General features: G+C 37.2%; 1 protein-coding gene across 1 annotated transcript in view; it reads left to right on the top strand.

Moving 5' to 3' along the window:
- GREB1L (GREB1 like retinoic acid receptor coactivator) overlaps positions 1-15,892 on the top strand; it is a 213,073-nt gene that overhangs the window by 115,182 nt on the left and 81,999 nt on the right. The window contains exons 3-5 of the mRNA XM_064481548.1: positions 2,545-2,743; positions 2,969-3,166; positions 10,612-10,788. Of these exons, the coding sequence (XP_064337618.1) occupies positions 2,587-2,743; positions 2,969-3,166; positions 10,612-10,788 (532 nt within the window). The 5' untranslated portion in view covers positions 2,545-2,586. The remainder of the gene's footprint in view (positions 1-2,544; positions 2,744-2,968; positions 3,167-10,611; positions 10,789-15,892) is intronic.

Below are 15,892 nucleotides of genomic sequence, written 5' to 3'. Positions count from 1 at the left end.
GTTCCTTAAGTACATCCCTTTGTCTTCATCTGAGTATTGCTCAGGTTTATGCTTCTGTAGGACTATGTGTATCTTCTGTGATGGTGAAACTCGATCACCCATTTTTAATGTTGATTTAATATTTTCAATCAGCACAATATTTATTTGACGTATCTGTTGTATTACTCCTTAAACTATGTCTACATTGATGGGACTCAGATTATGCAGTCCTCCTTGTATAACTGGGCTCTTCTTTAATTCAACTAAAAAGATCTCTTGGAGAATGTAGGTTTTCAAGGTTTTCAAGGATGAAAGGAAGATAACTTGTTGAACAGGTAATAGATTAAGAAGAGGCAAGATTTCCAGGCATTTGGTGCTCTGGAGAAAGGCTAAAGGTCCACCTTTGAAGTTATTCCATTGTTTTCCACGGATAAGAAATCCCATGGTTGACGGTGCTAGCCCCTGGCATTTTTCTCCCTTCAGTGAAGAAGAAGGGTGAAATGGCCATCGGATTTTGACCTAGGTGCATAAACTAGTGACACAGCATGTTTCTCTTCCAGTCCCCACCCTGTTTTGATCATGCGTGGTTCTGTTGAAAAATAAATTGCCTTTTGAGCTTTAGAAAAATTAAATGTTTATAGTTGTTTGTACTGGTGGGATTTTATGAGCTTGGACAAAAACTTGGTATTTCAGGAAAATTTCATTTGATGGGCTTTGTTGATTTTCTTCCACATACAACTTTGAACTGAGTATCATACATATACTTTGGGATATGTACTCGTTGTAAGAAAGAACTTTGTAATTTTTTCCAGCTTTATTGAGATGTAATTGATATACAACATTGTATTCGTTTTAGGTGTGCAGCATAGTTGTTTGATATTATTATATATTACAAAATTATGACTACAATTTGTTTAGTTAACATTTATCACCTCACATATTTACAAAATGTTTTTTTTTCTTGTGAAAAGGAACCTAGTAATTTAAACCCATAGCATTTGGTTTCTTATTATCTACTGTGAGAAAGGTTGCCAAAATGTGATTCCAGCTTTTCCTCCAAATCATGGGAATTTCTAGCAAAGCTTTGATAAACTGAGACACTCTGATGGTAATCTCTGTATACTATTCACTGATACCAGGAATTGTGTAAGAAGCCTATGTATAGAGGCTATGCTATATATTGAGCCCGATACATGATCAGGGTCCTCTCAATCAGTTCTCCAGGAAGGCAATCAGAGTTGGAGATACAGATGAAATTTAATATCTACCCCTCTCCTTGATGGGATAAGTGAAACTAAGATATTCTCAAAATTGCAGGAGATTTACCCAACTTGAAGAGTGCAGGATTTATCATTTGGATATTGAGTTCTGACCTTTACCAGCTGGGTGATAGTAGGAAAGTCATTTGGCTTCTTCAAGCCTTAGTTTTTTCATCTGTGAAATGGGAAGAGGTCATACCTACTTCAGAATACTGAGAGTTAAATAAAATAACTTTTAGAAGTGCTTTGTAGACTGTCCAGCTCAACAGTTCTCAGAGTCTTCACTTCATAATCCCTTTATATGCTTAAAAAGAACTGAGTTTTGTCTATGTGGATTATGTTTATTAGAAATTAAAACTAAGAAAATTTCAAAATATTTATTAATTTTATAATTTAAGAATAAATCCATTATATATCAATGTAACATTTTATGAAAATAACTGTATTTTCCCAAAAAAATGTTAGCGAAAAGAGTAGTCTGTCTGCTTCTGATTCAGTCTGTTGCAATATCACACATCATATACCCTCTGGAAAATTCCACTGTACACATATGAGAAGAAGAATGAAAAAGGCAAATACCTAGTAATAGTTTGTGAAGAGTCTTGACATCATGGACCCCAGAAAGGGCCTTGGGGACCTCAGAACACACTTTGAGAATCGTTGGTATAGCCAGTATAGTAAAGGCGGCTGCTTCAAAATTTCCTGTTCTATACTTTCGTAAAGGGTACCAAGTAAGATTGTGATTCAGACTAAGCAAAATGTTTTTCAAATAAACACTAATAATACACAAACAAGTTCTTTGAGTTTATAAAGCTCACATCTTGCTTTCAGAAATTTGTCAATTAAATGTACTGTCATACATCTTTCATTTGTTTTTCCAGAGAAGAATCTTTTCCCCCCTAAGACAGTAAGATCTTAGTAGAGAAAGAAATAATTTGACATTTGCTCTGAAACCACCGATAGTGTCCCTGTGGGGTCATGGTAGCCTACCAGTTTAAAGGGGAGGTGTGGCCCCACTGTCGCCACTTTGGGCTCCATGACTGACAGGTCAGTCTTGATTTACTGGTTGGAGAACCTTGACTTAAAGCATTTATTATGGTTTGATTCCCAGATACAAGCTCCCTTAAAGGGGCTTTTTGAAATGGGTTTAGACTGTAAAGACAAGAAGCAAAAGTGACATAACAGATAAATTGATAAGTTGTCTTAAGTTTAGGTAAAGTTCATACAGTCTTAGCAAGGTATATGGATAGAGTTTGTATCAGCTATATGTGTGCTTTGCAGACATATTGCCCTCTAATTCTATCAGTTTTCTCCTTTCTTTCTCTTTCTTTGAGGGGTGGTGTAGACCATGGGGAATTCATATGCTGGGCAACTGAAATCTGCTCGATTTGAGGAAGCCCTCCACAACTCCATAGAAGCCTCTCTCAGATGTAGTAGTGTGGTCCCACGGCCAATTTTTTCCCAGCTGTACTTGGACCCTGACCACCATCCTTTCTCATCTGCAGGTAAGTTTCTCGATCCCACACATTCTAGGCTCCTTTTTTTAAAAATGGGAATTCCAAGTCTGGGGACCTCTGAAATAAATGGGTTAAATGTTAGCCAACGCCAGTCTCCCTGTCCTCAGCTATCTTTCAGAACTATGAATTTTTCTTTGGTAATTTTCCCACAAGTATTTTTAAATTATTATTGTTGTTGTTGTTAAATTAGCTATGGTTTATTTGCTTACCCAGATGTAAAACCCAAGGTGGAGGATCTGGATAAAGATTTGGTACACCGCTACACTCAAAATGGAAGCCTGGATTTTTCTAACAATCTAACAGTTAATGAAATGGAAGATGACGAAGATGATGAAGAAATGTCTGATTCAAATAGCCCACCAATCCCCTATTCACAAAAACCTGCCCCAGAAGGATCTTGCACTACAGATGGTGGGTTTCCTTTTCCTTCTTTTTTTTCAATTCCTCTAATATTGTCTGGCTAGTTTCCAATCATTGCGTGTGGTGCTCAAGGCTGGAAACCAGTAATTACAGAAAGGAATGAGGAATGCTTATGCTCCCGCTCACATATCACCTGTGACTTCATAGCAGGTGTCTATTAAGAAAGACCAGCATTTATCACCCCATCTTATAGATGAACAGACTGAAATTCACAGCAGTTGAATGACTTCTCTGAGATGGTATGTGGCAAAGGCAAGCCTAGACTTAGGGCAGGACTTTTTCAGTCCTCCCAGTGCTTCCTGCAAGAATGCTACTATTTTAGGAACTTTTTTTCTTTTAGTCTTCTCTCTTCCTAATTCTTTCTGTTCCACTCTCAAAACAATAACAGAGATATCAGGTGTTGTATATTTATCTCTTCCATTTATTTTGAACATTCATCCAGTGTATTGTTATCTAATAGAAGGTTAAAATGTACATACTCCAATAATCCGAGTTTATTTATTTTTGTCAACCTTCTCTTCCACCAAGGCTTTAACCACGCTTTTAATTAGAAAATCCTACATACAGCATTTTCAGTATTTCATAGTTTTGATGATGTGACAAATTATACCCTCTTCCCTCCATTTAGTGGTTTACAGTGCTGTTTTCTGGCTGTCCCAGCCTAATTAGTAATTAGTTCATAATTTAATAGTTCATAGTTTTTCCATAGCTTTTTCCATTTGCTCATTCTAAGATCTAAGTTCTAAGTATCCTCTCACTCAAAGGCAGAACAGCCCTGAAATTTTCCTTATGAAAATGACAGTGAAATAGGGCAATATAGTGCCTGGATTTGTTTTGGCATACCACCTTCCCTTCATGGGAAATCTTCTATTTACCTAAGACTTAAAGGAAGGTAAAGCTATTTTTAGAGGCAATTTAGATAAGCAGATACTTAACACCTGATGGGCTTCTGGGGGGTTGCCATTCAGATGTAAATTTTGGTTGCTAATTTCTTATGTAAATTATTGGAACAGTGTAGGTTCCTACCCTGCTGTGAGGCACTTGATTGTCTGAAGGGGTAAAGGGCCACCAAATTTTAGGCCTCCAAACACTGCTTTGCTTACTTTAGTTTGTGTTTACAGCTGTTTCAGTAAACTTTCCCCTCCCCCATTTAGATTACTCTGTAACCTTCAAGTTGGAGATAATTGGAGAATGCAAATCTGGTTCTGTGAAGTGAAAACCTTGGCTATTTTCTTAAGGAAATGTAGATGAGGCTGACAAAGAAGGGACCTGAACTCTGACTCCTTTTTAAAATTAAAATCAAAAGTCTTGGTCTTAAGGCAGCATTTCAGTATTGCTCTCAGAAAATGAAACTATCTGGGGGCAAGTTTGTCAAATAAATGGTTATTTGTATGCCCCCCTCAGTAAGTATCTTTCTTTCCTTGTGTACAGTGAACAGGCTCCCGCCCGTCCTTCCTTAGGGCACTCTTTCCCAGGCTTTCCAGTAGCCTCTACAAGAAAGATCCTAGTTTTCTTTCCGCAGAAGTTCAGGTGTAATTTAAAATTACCTTACAGGGGAGTAGTAAGGTTTCCTTTCATTTTGTTTGAGGTTTTAATTCATATTTAATATATGATCTTTATTATATCAATATTCTAATGCATTTCTAATAGTGCAGAAATAGAACTACCTCCTACACCAGGTATTTGGATCCAAATTGAAATATAATCACATTTCATAAATTCTTTAGCTACTTCTTTACAGACACACCGACCTTATTTTCAAACTTAAAAAAAAAAACGAAATTAAATATTGCTCTTTCCATAATGTTTTTTTTTTCCTTAACTGGGGATCCTTGATGATATATTTTGTGTATAACTACATGACCTGAATCCCAAAAGTGAAGGTTTAGAGGAAATAGTACAGACCCTCGGCAGATGAACGTATTCTCAGAATAACTTACAAGCTAAACTTAAGGACTTTCCCTTGACTTTGCAACCATTATTGGCCTTGGATTGCCTTCTTCTTGACCCTGTTCTTGGACCTGGCCTTGCCTTCTCTTTCTCTCCTATTCGCTTTCCTCTTAATGAAATTGCCTGTGTGGCTTGTGTTGGTGAGTAACTAGAAGCTGAGAAGATAAAATAAAACATTTAAAAAATAGACTTCTTTTTTTTAGAAAGAACAGTTTCAGATTTACAGAAAAATTGAGAAAATAGTACAGAGTTTCTGTGTATCCCTGCAGTTTCCCCTGTTGTTAGCATCTTAACATTATTATTCACTTTAATGATAATTAAAGCCCATAGTTCATTTAGGTTCTTTACTTTTTACCTGATGTCCTTTTCACCTAGTCCCACCCAGGATACTACATTAGATTTAGCTGTCATGTCTCTTTAGGCTCCTCTTGGCTGCGGCTGTTTCTCAGACTTCCCTTGTTTCTGGTGACCCTGACAATTTCAGGGATTGCTGGTCAGGCATATTCTAGGAGACCTTGTATCGGAATTTGTCTGATGTTTTTCGCCTGATTAGACGGGGCTTATGGCTTCTAGGGAGGAAGATTACAGAGGTAAAGTACCATTTCGTCATACTGTATCAAGGTTACCTGCTCTCAACATGGTTTATGACAGTTGATGTTGACCTTGATCACCTGGCTGAGATACTGTTATCTCCACTCTTGCCCCGCCCCCGCTTCCATACTGTGGGAGAAAGTCACTGCGCTCAGCCCACACGTAAGGAAGGGGGAGTTATGCTCCATCTCCTGGAGGGCAGAGTATCTACCTAAATTATTTGGAATTCTGCTGCATGGAAATGTGTCTCTTCTCCCCCATTTATTAATTTATTCAATTATTTATTTATATCATTATATGCTCATGGATATTTATTTTATGTTTTGGATTGTAATCCAATATTACTTTATTTTATTTTCTTGCTGAAATTTTTCCAGTTTTGGCCATTGGGAGCAATGTCAGGTGGTTCCTGTGCCCCTTTTATATACTCCCATCATTATGGGGTTTTTAGCATAAAATAGGACATTTTCTCTTTTCATTGTCACAAGTGCTTTTTGAAAAAAATTTTTAAGAAGAGGAGGTTTGCCCCTTCCTATGAGAAAACTAGAGTCCAGGCATTGTTTAATAATTATTACTTTTGACCTCTAGGTGTCCTCATATCATAAATGAGAAAACCTTCAAAGGCTGTGGTACTGAAAGCTATCTGTGTAGTTTTTATTATACCACACAAATCACCCTGAAATCACCTTTCTTCCAGAGAAAAATCCTGCTTTCTTCAGATATTTTCCACACTGTGCCTTCCCTACCCCTGTTTAGCCCGGAACCAAAATTATACTTTCTCTCCTTAATTTCCCTTTGGCTGCACTGTATTGCTTTGAGAATGCTCATCAGAAACGTCACTCTGTAATCACGCGACACCTTTGTGGCTTGCAAAACCATGAATTTTAAGGATTCGTTAGCAAGCATGAGCTAGGTGGATGCCAACACAGCCCATGGCTGACAGGAGCTAGTGTGTCAAGCGACCCCTGGGATTCAGCCTAGAAAGTCAGGTGATGAGACTCAGCAAAGATAGGCAAGAAGAAGCTGTAGGAAAGTGTCCTCCATCAGCCCAGGGAAGTGAAGCATTCTGCGAGTCAGAGTGATGTAATGAGGAAGAAGGAGCCTCTGACCTGGAGTCAAGAGACGTGGGAACTTCCAGTCCTAACTCTTGGAGTTGCAGGGTACTTGACCTTGGGCCATGTTCTTAACCTTTCTGGGCCCTAGGTTCCCCATTTACCAACCAAAGAGATTGAGGTTGAGTGTTACCTAGTCTCTGACTCAAAAATCTCTCTTAATACATCATCTTTTGAACCCCTTAGGAATTTAAAAACTAATTCTGTCATTGTATGGCGTCTATGATAGAGAATTAATTTTGAGTAGAGAGTATTTATTTTAGATCAGAATATTAATATACACTTTGATATTATTCATGCATGAGAAAAACTTGTCTACATTTTATCACTCACTAATTGCTGTTTAATTTACTTTAAATGGGTTGTGTAAGAAAAAATCATGTTTTGTTGACAAATTCAAGGATAAAACATTACACTTTTTTGAGGGGGTGGAGGAGGGGGGAGCCAAGTGTCTTTAAATGTTTCCCACCATCAAAAAAAGAAGTCAAAATCGACTTGTAATACCCAAACTTTGGAATTTCTACATTTTAGATGAACAGGATGTACTAGTTTGTTTTTATAATGTTTGCTCTACGTGATGAAAAAGTTTCAGGCTGCTGTTAGCAGAATTTCTCTGCAAATAACATGCTGCTGAGAGAGGTAGGTTTTTCCCTCTTAGACGAAAATCCAAACTGGATTATAGTCATTAAAATTTTATCGTAACATTGCTTTTTTGTGTGTCTTTGAAGCATATGGTGCCTTTTATATAATTTTATAATTTGATAAGTAGGGTTGGTGTTGAATCTAACTTTCATGCCTAGCAAAGAGCATCTTAGGCACATTTGTAAAATGTCTTTGTCCATCAGCACAACCCACGTTCCCCGAACTTCCCTTTATTAACCAACAGCCCACTATGGGTATGAAATAAGCAACATATCGATACATGTGACTGACAATAACATTTAAAATTGTATAATAATCAAGGCCACACCTTGATGTGAGGTTCAATCGAGTGACTCCTGCGCTCACGCAGCTGATTCCCACTATCCCTACATGTGTAGCATGGAAAGCCCTCAGAACATTCTGTTTTAAAAGAAGGATATTAGAATAATTATTTATTAGTTTTTAGAAATTGGTAATGGTGTCTATTTTAGTTTTACTTGTAATTCCCAAGTATCATAGAATACCTTTATGAATCCCGGGGATTTTTGATAACTACTTGTTGGGAAACCCTGTACCAGATGACCTTGGGGTTCCTTATAGCTCTGATGTTCTAAAAAGCTTGTAATAATTTGCAGATCGGTACAAATTTGTACAGATTTACCTACTCTTTCTAATATAGAGTGAGTGAAAGTTTAGGAAAGTTGTGGTACTGCTTCTTAGCGACAGAGAGAGCTCCTTAAGCATCCTGTTTTCCATCAGTAGGTAATAGTGAAGCTTTCATCGCTGAATTTTCTACACCATTTGGGAAGGTATTTCATATGCTCTGCCTTTTGGAGAGCATCATAATAAAGGTGCTGCCTCCTAGGGGAGATGTGCTTCTAGGTTCACTGTCAAAATACAAATTAATAATTCCTTTGATTAAAAAAAAATTCATCCTCCTTTCAGACTTTAAAATGCCTCCTAGATTTCATATTTTAGAATTTCATGAAAAAAATCTGCCTTCACTCCTCATGGTTTTAGCTCTGGATTATAACTTTGCTTAGCTTTTCTTTTACCAAGGTGAATAATATGCTTTTCACCTGTCTTCATACAGCAAACTTTCCATGTCTTACATCACTGATGGACAGTGTGGGACTCACTATGTAACCTTGGACAAATAATATCACCTTTCTGAGCCTCAGTTTCTCCATATATGAAAGGAGATAGTAGTACCCACCTAGAGTTGTTGAGCAGATGAAATAAAATTGTCTGTACCTTGATTAGTGCTGTAGCTGGCTTATGTTCGGTGCTCCATAAATTTTAACTGCCATTAATATCATCATCAAATCCCAACTCTCAAACCTGTGAGTCATGTCCCTTAATGGGGACGGGGACAGCAAATTCTTTAAGAGTCTACGTATAGGTTCCGAAAAATGTTTGTAAACTGAATAAATAATATGACTGACATGTATAAATGACTATTGTTCAAATAAATATAGATGATATTGTGAATAATAAAATACAGATTCACTTAAATTGTTAAAGAATTCACAATAACATTTTGATACTGTTTTCCTCAATTCATGAACACTAAAAGTTAAATTTGATTTTTTTATTATTAAAAGGGAATCTGCATGCTTGAAATGGTTGAACCCGATTGTCTTTATCATTTTATTCTCTCATTTATTGCCTTTTTACAATTCTGTTATGTTTGCTTTTGAGGTTTAATGATCCAGACCAGACAGTAGACTCCTATGCACTACAGCTTCATACAATGTTTGGATATTGTTTTCTTTTTATTTCTCACATATTAACTGATGGCATCCAATTGTTTGTTGGCACTTGGTTAACATCATAACATGAATTGATGCTGGGGGAGTCTAACATGGTTCTGGCCCACTTTGTATTGGGCCATAACAATGGTGGTCTCCTCGGGTTTTTGTGTGAGAGTTGGGTGTCCGTCCATCTCCACAACTCTCTGAAATAGCATTTATCATACTTTTATTCAGCCTCTTTTGCTTGCAAGTGACAGAAACCCTACTCAGACTGCCTTAGGTAGAATTAAGAAGTTGTTGGAAGAATTCCAAAGCAAAAGGTCTTAAGACCAAACCATGAGGAAGGCAGATACAACTGGGCTTCAGGGATCCAAACACTGCCAGGACCTTCCCCCTCAGCCTTCTCTCAGGGGAGCAAGAAAAAGAGCTGCCACAGAGCAGGCCAGGCCACGCTTTTCCTGGCTCCATGTTCAGAACTCCCAGGGGACATTGGCCTGGCTTATGTTGGGTGCCCATATCTGGGCTAATCAACTATGGCCAGAAATGGGGGATGGATATTCTGGTGGCCCAGCTTGGAGCAGTGCCAGCTCCAGCTTGATCTGGAATGTCAGCTCTCCAGGGGAATCACATAATGAGAGTGCAGGGAGGGTCATTTCCCAGAAGATGTGGAGATCAGTGCCTTGTAGCAGAATATAGCTGTCCTCTGTTTTGTAATTACCAGTTCCTTGTACATTCTTCCACTTGACTACAGGTGAGTTCTTAGAGGAAGATATATTTTGTTCGGCTCTACCCCTAGGCCTAGGGCAGTATCTGTTGCAAATTATTTTTAATAAATGATGAGTTAATGAATTAGCATAATACATTATGGTATACAAAGTGGTTATGTAAGGTTTTGTCATATCTTATCATGTCATATCTAGTGAAAATAACCTAACAGTTCTGAGTTCTAGTTCTGACCCACTCTTTTATGAGTCACCAAGCTCTGAGCTTTAGTCTCTTCCTGTATGGAATGGAGAGCATCTGGGTTCTATGATCGTTCTCATTTAGAGAAGTGAATTTGTGTTGAAAGTAAAAATACTGTATTACTTGCACATAAAAATTACATATATTTTTCAGAGTTTGCTGCATACTTACTGTTTGCTTACTTGTGGATCAGAAAATATCGAGTTATCAATATTGGTTAAGACAGTTGGAAATACTTCCTTTTATTGTCTTCTCAGCTCTGCTCAGAGAGGCAGATATGGCAGGTTTATCTTTTGGTTGGGGTGATGGACTTTAAACTTAGTCCTTAATAGTAATTCCCACAGATAAATCTACCCCCCAAATAGGTGATGAGGAGTTATAACCCCTCTAAACATTCCTCTGTGTCATTTTTACTCGTTTTTAGGTTTTTGTCAAGCAGGAAAGGATTTGCGTTTGGTATCTCTGTGTATGGAACAAATTGATATCCCATCGGGATTCCTCCTGGTGGGGGCCAAGTCTCCTAATCTTCCTGAACACATCCTAGTGTGTGCTGTAGACAAGCGATTTCTACCAGATGATCATGGGAAAAATGCACTTTTAGGTGAGTATTTCATACCTATACAATTCCTTCTGAGATAAAGGCATTAAAACACAAGTTTATTTTAAAGTATCACAGAATTTTTAAAATCAGGAAGTTAGTTGGGGATGATATAGTTTAGTTTAAGTAAGAAACATTTTTTCATTTAGTAACTTCTTAAAAATCAGCTTTCTTTTTAAATGTACTCTCAAAGCATTCACCTTCATGAAGAGACTTTTTTGAACCAGGTATTAAAGGACAGCATGCAATTTATCAAAAATAAGTATTTTGTAAAACAAAGTAGGATTCACTCTCCATAGAGTCATTGATCTGGAACTGATATCAAGTCAACTCTCAATTATTCAGCTGTGGATTATCCATTTTGTGAGTTATTGGTAGTTTTTCCATACCACCAATTATTCCTAACTCCATTTGATTGATGTGATTCTCCTTTTAATATGTAGCATTAGTTCAACCAAGAGAATTGGGAATATACCTATGATATAAAATGATATAAAACTTTATCTCAGAATTGTCTTACTTTCTAGTATTACTTTGTGTTTTTTTTTAATTGAAGTACAGTCAATTGCAATGTGTCAATTTCTGGTATACAGCACAATGTCCCAGTCATGTATATACATACATAATTCATTTTCATATTTTTTTCATTAAAGGTTATTACAAGATACTGAACATAATTCCCTATGCTATACAGAAGAAACTTTTTAAAATCTATTTTTATATATAGTGGCTAACATTTGTAAATCTCAAACTCCCAGATTTATCCCTTCCTATCCCCTTTCCCCAGTAACCATAAGATTGTTTACTATGTCTGCAAGTCTGTTTCTGTTTTGTAGATGAGTTCAGTGTCTTTTTTTTTTTTTCGATTCCAAGTATAAGTGATATCATACGGTATTTTTCTTTCTCTTTCTGGCTTCCTTCACTTAGAATGACGATCTCTAGGTCCATCCATGTTGCTGCAAATGGCATTATTTTTCTAGTATTACTTTGAATCTGGCCTTTTTTCACAACATAGCTTCCCTATGTCATGGGAAATAGCAAAGAGCAGATTTATTTTTTAAATTATTTTTAATTAAGGCATAGCCGATTTACAATATTATATTAGTTTCAGGTGTATAGCATAGCGGCTCAATATTTTTACAGATTATATTCCATTAAACATTATTGTAAGATAATGGCTGTAATTCTTCGGGCTGTACAATATATCCTATTTTGTACTACTTTATACTAGAAATTTGTGTCTCTTAGTCCCACACCCCTATCTTGCCCCCACCATTCCCTTTACTCACTGGTAAACACTGGTTTGTTTTCTATATCTGTGGGTCTGTTTCTGTTTTGCTATATACATTCGTTTGTATTATTTTTTGGATTCCACATGTAAGTGATATCATACAGTATTTGTCTTTCTCTGTCTGACTTATTTCATTAAGTATAACATGCTCTAGGTCCATCCATGTTGTTACAGATGGCAGAATTTCATTCTCTTTATGGCTGAATTTCACTGTGTGTGTGTGTGTGTGTATACACCACATCTTCTTTATCTATTTATCTGTTGATGGATACTTAGGTTGCTTCCATTATCTATGCTATTGTAAATAATGCAGCTATGAACATTAGAGTACGTGTATCTTTTCAAATTAGTGTTTTCATTTTCTTCAGCTATATACCCAGCACTAGAATTTTTGGATAAAAAATAGTTCTATTTTTCTTTTTTTCTTTTTTTTTTTTTTGAGGAACCTCATACTGTTTTCCATAGTGCATTTCTCTAATAATCGTCAATGTTGAGCATCTTTTCATGTGTTTTAGCTGGGAGTTTTCTTATTAGAAATTCAACTTCACTACTAGTGATCAGTCTGTTCATATTGCCTATTTCTTCTTCATTCGGTCTTGGTAGGTTGTATGTTTTTAGAAACTTGTCCATTTCTTCTAGGTTGTCCAGTTTGTGGGCATATAACTCTTTGTAGTATTTATTCTCTTACGATTTTTTTTTATCTCTGGGGTATTAGTTGTTATTTCTCTTCTTTCATTTCTTATTTTATTTATTTGGGTCCTCTCTCTTTTCTTCTTGATGAGCCTGGCTAAAGGTTTATCGGTTTTTTAAAATCTTTTCAAAAAACAGCTCTTGATTTCATTGATCTTTTCTGTTTTTTAAAAAAATCTCTATTTTACTTATTTCCTCTCTGATCTTAATCCTTCCTTCTGCTGACTTTGGGCTTTGTTTGTTCTTTCTAATTCCTTTAGGTAGTGGGTTAGATTGTTTCTTTGAGATTTTTCTTGTTTCTTGAGGAAGGCCTGCATCAACATAAACTTCCCTCTTAGAACTATTTTTGCTGCATCCCATAGATTTTGGAGTGTTTCATTTGTCTCGAGATATTTTCTGATTTCCTCTTTGATTTCTTCATTGACCCATTGGTTTTTAGAAGCATGTTGTTTAGTCTCCACGTGTTTCTTCTCTTCCCATTTTTCTCTTTGTAGTTGATTTCTAGTTTCATATGGTTGTAATTTCTGTCCTCTTAAATTTGCTGAGACTTGTTTGTGGTCTAGCACATGATCTGTCCTGGAGAACATTCCATTGAATGTTCTTAGAAAGAATATGTATTCTGCTGCTTTGGGATGTAATGTCCTGTAGATATCTGTTACGTCTGACTGGTCTGTTGTGTCACTTAAGACCACTATTGCTTTATTGATTTTCTGTCTGCATGATCTGTCCATTGATGTAAGTCGAGTGATAAAGTCCCCTACTATTATTGTATTATTGTCGATTTCTCCTTTTATGTCTGTTAGTGTTTGCTTTATGTATTTAGATGCTCCTGTGTTGGGTGCATATATGTTAATGAGTGTAATATCCTCTTCTTGTATTGATCCTTTTATCATTACATAATGCCCTTCTTTCTCTTTTGTGTGTTATAGCTTTTGCATTAAAGTCTATTTTGTCTGATGTGAGTATTTCTATCTCTGCTTTCTTGTCATTTCCATTTGCATGAAATACCTTTTTCATCCCCTTCACTTAGAGTCTGTGTGTGTCATAGCTCTACAGTGAGTCTCTTGTAAGCAGCATATAGAAGAGTCTTGTATTTTAATCCAATCAGCCACCCTATGTCTTTTTTTTTTGTCTAATTTTTTATTGTGGTGAAATACACATAAAATTTATCATCTTAACCATTTCAAGTATGCAGTTCAGTGGTATTAAGCTGTGCAACCATCACCGTCATCGAACCACAGAACTCTTTCCATCCTGCAAAACTGAAACTCTGTACCCATTAAACATTAGCACCCTGTGACCCTCTTCCTTTAACCCCTGGAAACCACAATTTTTTTCTTTCTTTTTCTTCTTTTTTAAAAATTTGTCTTTTCCTCCTCCACCCTCGCCTCTGGTAACCACCATTCCACTCTCTATTACTGTAAGTTCGGCTTTTGTTATTATTATTATTTTTTCACCTTATGTCTTTTGATTGGAACATTTTGTCTATTGACATTTAAAGTAACTATTGATAAGAATGTATTTATTGCCATTTTATTACTTGTTTCCCCATTGTTTTTATAGTTCTTCTCTGTTCATTTCTTCTTCTTTTTGTTTCTTCCCTTATGGCTTGATGATTTTTTTTTTCTCTAGTAGTTTCTTTTTAGATTTTGTGACTCTCTAGTAGGTTTTTGATTTGTGGTTACTATGGGGGTCATATGTGTTGACCTATAACTGCATCGACTGTTTTTAACTGGTAGTCATTTAAGTTCAAACACATTCTAAAAGATCTATATTTTTTACTTTCCTCCTTCACATTTTGTGTTTTTAATGTCATGGTTTACATCTTTATGTGCCTATCCCTTAACTATTTATTGTAGTTTCAGTTACTTTTACAATTTTTTGCCTTTTAATCTTTGTATTGGCTTATTTAAGTGGTTGATTCTCAGCCCTTGCTATATATTTGCCTTTCAATTTCTACAGAAATTGAGTAAGGACTGAGAATCAACCACGCAAATGCAGCCTCAGGTACAAGCCTCCTTTGTTCCTCACAGCCAATCGATCCCTGCCTCCAGGCTCTGCACGGCAGACGGGGCCCATGTGGAGTCTCTGTGTGTATGGGGGGTGGGTTCTGGTGGAGCAGCTGGATCAGAGATCTGGGGTGCTTCTGATGTGCTGCTTGAGTAAGTGCCAACGATAACCGCCGCTACCCCACTCAGACGCTGCCTCTACCTCCCCCACTGTGCCACTCTGTGACATGGAGTGAGCAGGGCTGGAGCTTTCGCTCAGCTTGCACTGGAGCGCCCAGTGAGGTGGTTGTGAGAAACCCAGCAGCTGCTAGAGCAGACCTATCTCTATCCACCTTGGGAGCGAGCCAGCAAATGCACTCCTCATGAGTGGAGTCCAGGCTTCCCTCAGCCCTGCTGTTAGTCCCAGTGGCCCTCCAACCAGCCAAGAGGGGGTTGTCTTCTCTGCATAGGACCCCAGGACTGGGACATCCAGTCTGTGACTCAAACCATCCACTCCGCAGGGCAGTGTCCACCCGTGTAACCCCCCCTTTCCTCTGAGTCCCTTCCCAAGAGCACAGGTCTCAACCTGATCACTACAGCCTTGTTGTACAGGAGTCCTTCTGTCAGTTTCCAGTTAGTTTGCAGTGAGAATTGTTCCACATGTTGATGTATTTTTGATGTGTTCACTGGGGGAGGTGAGCTCCACATCTTACTCTGCCATCTTGATCTGAACCCCTTAAATTATTCTTAATAATTGAAAAGACAAATAAGAGGGCATATGAGGTTTGTTGATTTTCTTTTGCTGCTGTGTTTCTCCAGAGTTGCTTTTATTTCTCAGAATTTCTCACTGTAGATAGAATCAGATATGTGTCTTCAGCACAAATATCAGTAAAAATGAAAAAGTCAGAAGAGGGCAAAGAGTGCAAGAAATGTGTTGATTGTGAGTTGTGTGTTTGTTTAGTTTGATGCACTCTTCCTATGACTCCTCCCAGTTATCAGAAAGTCTAGAAATACATAGATCAATATCTTGAGTCAGAAGGTGATCCTGCACATGCTTTAAAAATGTTCCTTAAACTACAGTTCAAAACCTTCTCTTGGTTCATAGGAAAAGAAACGGTGATTTTCATTTTCATAAGAC

Source organism: Camelus dromedarius, chromosome 32 (assembly GCF_036321535.1).
Source record: "Camelus dromedarius isolate mCamDro1 chromosome 32, mCamDro1.pat, whole genome shotgun sequence".
Taxonomy (NCBI): Eukaryota; Metazoa; Chordata; class Mammalia; order Artiodactyla; family Camelidae; genus Camelus; species Camelus dromedarius.
Note: the sequence above shows the minus strand (reverse complement) of the source record. Positions and strands in the feature narration are given on the sequence as shown.